This window comes from Saprolegnia parasitica, assembly GCF_000151545.1.
Source record: "Saprolegnia parasitica CBS 223.65 unplaced genomic scaffold supercont2.566, whole genome shotgun sequence".
Lineage (NCBI taxonomy): Eukaryota > Oomycota > Saprolegniomycetes > Saprolegniales > Saprolegniaceae > Saprolegnia > Saprolegnia parasitica.
In genome coordinates, this window is record NW_012156960.1 from 1 (window position 1) to 5198 (window position 5198).

Consider the following 5198-nt stretch of genomic DNA (forward strand, 5'->3'; position numbering starts at 1 on the left):
ATACGGCCGAGTTTTTACCACGCGCTTGTGCACGAACTTCAGATTCCATTGACGCCCGATGAGTTTGACGCGGTCGTCGACGAGATCGACACCTCCAACGACGGCCGCATCGACATTGAGGAGTTTAGCGCGTTTATGCTGCTCGTGGAGCAGCTCTCGGGCGCTTCCGGGTCGACGCAGCACTTGGCGCACCTCAGTAGCGACGCCATTTCGGGCATGAAGAAGATTGCGCGCGGCGCACCGCGCGACCCGGAAGCGCACTTGCTGGCGCTGCTCGGCGTCCCGACCAACTTTCGACACGCCGTGACGAGCACCGCGCGCCGCGTTCAAAAGCACTCGATGGAGTACGTGCTATCGTTCCCGCCCCCCGAGGTCCGTACCTCACACCGGCACTCTATCCAGTTGATATCTCGATAGACGGTGTACAATATGGCTCAGCACGGCAACCTGGCGCTCGTGCCAACGCAAACGCTACAGGTTGATTAGCGTCACGAACCACTGCCCAATGGCGGTTTAGGAGGCGTGGGCGGGCGTCGAAGCGTCCGAGGCGCTGCAAAAGCAAGCGATTGTGTCGCTCAAGCTCGCAAAAGGCGTGCCGGCGCCATACGACAAGCGTGAGCACGACGTCATTGGACGTAAGGTGCGCGTGTGCTTCTTCGACATGGCCGACGCTACGAGTGCGACGACGGCCCACGGCGTCCGGCGCCTTGAAGGCCAAATCGTCGGCAACATCCACGAAATTCCCGTCGCCTGGTCGAAAAAGGAGGAGGATGTGTGGTACTTTTCCCGCGCCGCGACCAAAGCCGACGACTACAAGTTTATTGTACGTCACCGTAGTGATTCGTACATTGGTGACGCAGAGCTGCACACAGGTGCGCACAAACACACCAGCCGACGACCTCTACCTCTTTATTGAGTTTGTCCTCGAGCTCAAGAGCGAGACCGCCCATGAAATGCACCAAGCCGCGACCAAAGCCAAATACAAGGTGCGGAGAGATACGACTGCAACCGATCTCACTCGGTCTTGTAGGCACCGCCCCTGCCCATGCGTTGGTTCCGATCGAAATGGTGTGTTGTTGGACCAAAATTCCCGTGAATCAACTGCTCGCACCGTCCAACCAAGACGTTGTTCGCTTTGACGTGCCACTGTACGGCGGTTCGATCCTCAACCCGGTCGAGCTCGACGAGGTACCGCACTCGAATCATTTTCATTTTTTCGTGCATTTACGCATTTGGAATATAGGATGAGATTTCGCGGCGGCGCAGCGGGTGGCGGGCCCTCAAGAAGGCGCTCACGGCGTACTGTCCACCCCAGCTCCATATCAAGAGCCTCCAAATTCCCAAATTACCCTATCCCGTAAGAAACCCTAAAAAAATATGTCCTCACAAAGGGATATGGTAGGAAAAACTGCAGATTGCGCAGCTGCCGTCGACCATCATTGCTCCGTACTCGGCCGTGTCCATCATCCAGGATTACATGAGCCTCATGAAGACGGTGCTCTCGACGCTCGAATCGCCGTCGCACGTCTACACGTGTGAGCCCGCCCTTAAGCTCTTTCCCCGCATCTTGGACGATGCCGACGTCTACGAGGCCTTTCGGGCCGTTGTGGCCGACCAATTGCGCCCCGGCATGTTCAAGGTTGTCTGAGTTTGCTACGGAAAATGGATGAATTGCGTGGTGTCTAGACGCTCGCCGAGCGCCACGACCGCTTCAAAAGTGTCGTTTTGCGCATGTGGCCGGCCTTTACAGCCCCCCGCGCCCGTATCGACATTGATGCTGACGCAAGTGACAAGACCAGCAGTTTGCTGCAAGCGCACCTCGAGGATATGGCCAGAGGGTAGAACCAACTCCAGCGCGACGCTTTTCACTACTTGTGATAGGAAATTCGGTTTTACCGACGTCAAGGAGCCAACGACGCCATTCCACATTCGCGAAGTGTCATTTGAACGTTTATTATAAGCAAAACATGTATCCGGTAGAGAAATATGTCAACAACAGTTGCACACGTCACTTGGGGTGTTGACGGCTGGCGGCGAGTGCCGCCAACTGCGCCTGGAGCTGCTGGTTGTACACGGTCGTGCTCGCAATGCTTGTGTGGAGACCCGAGACCGACGTCGGAGTTTCTTTTTCGTGGGGCCGACCGAGACGCCGCCCGACATCGTGCTCCGAAATCGAGTTGGCTTGACCGATCCCTGCCCACGCCTCTGGGCAAGCTGGATCTGGCGCTGCAGCTGCTTTTGCTCGGCGCGAAGTCGGTTCAAGTGCTGGGATAGCTTGGCTTGGATGGCTCTCTCCTGGACCGCAGCAGCGTTGCCGTCGTTCGTGTGAGCCGACGCGGGCATCGTCGAGTTGCTACCGGACTCTGCGCTTGCCGGTGGCTCAATTTCGTCCCAGTCAAACGGTGCCGAGGACGACGACGCGCTGTTGTCCCAGCTTTCGTTACCTGCCGCCGACGTGCTGCTGTCCCAGTGTTCGCTGCCTGCCGCCGACGACGAAGCACTCGCCCACATCGAGTCACTGCCACTTGCAAGCTCGCTCGTCGGTGTGCTGGATTCCGTGTTGTGGCTCATGGTTTCGCCCGGTGCCGTCGGATCGACCGACGTCGACGTTGCACCGAGGTGGGATGCGCCCCCAGTGCCACTTGGTGTCGCCTTGGGCGCCGTCGTCGTTACGTCAAGCGCGGTCGTGTTGTCCCCGACGGCCGTGAACGACGACGGGGCTTCTGTCCCACTCGACGTATCCTGCGTAGACGACGGCGCGTGCGAGTCAAAGACGCCGGTGGTTGTCGCAACGACGACAATCGTCGCGATGGCGCCGACGACAAATGCGATCGCTGGTAGAAGCACGCGCCGGGATCGGTACGCCGGCGCCGCTCGCTCTTCTTGGGTCATTCTGCTTTGCAACTTGGCGACTAAAACAAGAAATAGAAAGGACATCGAGCTATCTTGAGAAGAAAGGCATCGGTTGCTATTCTCGGTCGCCGACCGTTGCGTCTCAAAGCAGATCAAAAAAATAGTCGAGCCCTTGGCCAATCTCCCAGATCGCGGCGCCAACCTGTGTCTCTGCGTAGAGCGCGAGCCGGTCTTGGATGGACTGCAAACACGGGTAATACACGTGGCGTCGGCCGTCGGCGTAGATAAACTTGCATTCCTAGCCACACACATGAGTACCATTGTGGCGATTCGTTGTCGACGTATTACATGCGCAACGGCATCCCACTGTACATCGGGGGTATGGGCTTTCAACAGCGTCAAGAACGTCGACCCAATCACGGCCTCTAGCGCAGCTGACGCGTCACCACCATAGAAGGGCGATGGCCGGTACCGTTGGTGTCGTAGCCGTAAAACGCTAGGCCCATGAGAAATTTAGGCGACGTTTCGAGCTGCTGCAGCGTCGCTTGCAGCCATGGCAGCGGCGCGTTCGGACCCATGGACGAGTAGTCGTACGCGTTGACTGAGAAGCGATGCACGTGCGGAAGGATGCTAGAGAAGCGGCTTCAAATCCGCTCCGATCCTGAACGACCTACGCTTGCAAGAGGTGCGTGTCCACCGAGAGCTGGCCCTACACCACCGCGCGTGAGCAGCACAAACGTAAGCGTCGTCGCCTACGTTGCGCTGGCTTGTAGGCAAGACCAGCAATAGCAGGCGCTTGGCCTTTGCAAGCGCTTTGCCGAGCGCCTTGATGAAGGGCACCGTGACGTCGACGATGGGGATCTGTTGGTGGTCAATACCGTCCTTTTTGTCGACGGCGATACCTCGAGCGTGAGGCCGTCAAAGCCTTGTGTCTGCACCTCGTGCAATAACAGCGAGAGGACCTGCGACGCCTCGGCTGCGCTGAGCGACGGCATCTCAAACATGAAGCGCGGCACAATGCTGGGGCCGAGACCGTCGCGACCACGGACAGCGGCGATCCAGTCTGCATCGACATCGTGGCCACCGGTGAGCACGGGCGCTCGCGAGGCGTCGTGGCGGATCTGCCGTCGCCCGCGTCAATACGGCAGGCGTCGATCGATCGATGAAGAGTACCTGGTACCACACGGGCGCAATGTAGGTAAACTTGCGGCGAAAGGTCTTGGCCGTGTCGTAGCCATGGCTGTTCCACGGCGTGACGTAGCCAAGGGTTTCGCCAGCAAAGCGCTTGGTGTCCACGTCGCCCGCGTAGGCGTGGGCATGCTACATGTGCAACATTGCATCTCGGGTGCATCGACGCCTGCGCACCGTCAGAATCGAGGCGACGCTTGGAGCTGTCGTGACGAGGCCGCGCGCGTGCACGGACGGTATCAAGCAGACACCGGCAGCCTCGTCGACAGCGCATGCCACCTACTCGACCTCGTCATCACTGCTGTGGTTCGAGCCGCCTCGCACCACTGGATGATCGGCATGGCTCTCCTCGCCGTCAGCGTCGTCAAAGATGAAGCTGGTGTCGTCGTAGTCGGCCGCCAGAGAGGAGGCCATCGCCAGCATGCTGAGAAGCAGGGCGAGGATCGTCGCTGGCCATCGTCGCATTGTGGCCGATCTTCTTGTGCGAGGTGGTTAACCGTACCGTCCGGATAATGGAAACGCCACACATATATATCGCCCGTGTACTGCGCGGTGCCATGGGACGTGCGGTCGGCCTGCGTCGTCGGTTCTTCAGACGAGACACGTACGCACAACGTACCTGTAGCATGACCTTGACGACGTCGAGCCTACAGCACCGTTCAATCCTATCCTCGCGCTACCTAGTACATCGTACGGATTCGCAACGGCATGGGCGTCTCGCCCCGGAGGTAGGCGGCTGCCATCTCGGGCGCACAGTACAGCGCATTCTGCGTCGGAAAGACGAGCCACGTGGCCATGGCTTGGCCGATGCGGACACTGGGTGGCGCCGGGTACAGCATGTGCGCGTCGTCGATATGGCTATGCACCACCGTCGCCGGACACTAGCCAGCAGGTCAGAACCCTAACACGAGCCTATCGCGTGCCGTACAATATATATATATATATGCGATCCGAGAAGGATGGAGGAAGTCGTGGGCCCCGCGCTTGACCAGCTGACGCTGGCCGAGGTACGCCATCACCGGCGACTGCGCCTCTCATGGCCATGTAGGATGAAGAGGCCATGGAGCTGTAGGCGCGCGACAGCTGCAGCGACAGGCCACATGGGTCATTGTGCTCCTCGTAGGAAGTCGCCGCGGAGCCACGGCCCACATAAGCTC

The 5198-nt window shown here is 59.2% G+C and overlaps 4 protein-coding genes across 4 annotated transcripts; 2 read left to right on the plus strand and 2 right to left on the minus strand.

The window, feature by feature from the left end:
• Positions 1 to 143: 143 nt before the first annotated feature.
• SPRG_17435 (hypothetical protein) lies at positions 144 to 1842 on the plus strand (the record flags this gene model as incomplete). Its single annotated transcript, XM_012356732.1, has 9 exons — positions 144 to 372; positions 418 to 477; positions 518 to 823; positions 873 to 986; positions 1031 to 1049; positions 1124 to 1188; positions 1244 to 1357; positions 1403 to 1639; positions 1687 to 1842. The coding sequence occupies exons 1-9, from the start codon at positions 217 to 219 to the stop codon at positions 1840 to 1842; spliced, it is 1227 nt and encodes a 408-aa protein (XP_012212122.1). The 5' UTR covers positions 144 to 216.
• Positions 1843 to 1927: 85 nt separating this feature from the next.
• Positions 1928 to 2892, minus strand: SPRG_17436 (hypothetical protein; the record flags this gene model as incomplete). The annotated part of the gene is made up of 2 exons (XM_012356733.1): positions 1928 to 2124; positions 2202 to 2892. The coding sequence occupies 2 exons, from the start codon at positions 2890 to 2892 to the stop codon at positions 2009 to 2011; spliced, it is 807 nt and encodes a 268-aa protein (XP_012212123.1). The 3' UTR covers positions 1928 to 2008.
• A 37-nt stretch (positions 2893 to 2929) lies between these two features.
• On the minus strand, positions 2930 to 4464 carry SPRG_17437 (hypothetical protein; the record flags this gene model as incomplete). Its single annotated transcript, XM_012356734.1, has 7 exons — positions 2930 to 3151; positions 3202 to 3287; positions 3326 to 3483; positions 3610 to 3974; positions 4027 to 4173; positions 4219 to 4320; positions 4366 to 4464. The coding sequence occupies 7 exons, from the start codon at positions 4462 to 4464 to the stop codon at positions 2996 to 2998; spliced, it is 1113 nt and encodes a 370-aa protein (XP_012212124.1). The 3' UTR covers positions 2930 to 2995.
• A 203-nt stretch (positions 4465 to 4667) lies between these two features.
• On the plus strand, positions 4668 to 5113 carry SPRG_17438 (hypothetical protein; the record flags this gene model as incomplete). Its single annotated transcript, XM_012356735.1, is given in 4 exon segments — positions 4668 to 4769; positions 4774 to 4880; positions 5000 to 5048; positions 5090 to 5113. Coding segments are annotated over 4 exon segments (282 nt in total).
• Positions 5114 to 5198: the final 85 nt, after the last annotated feature.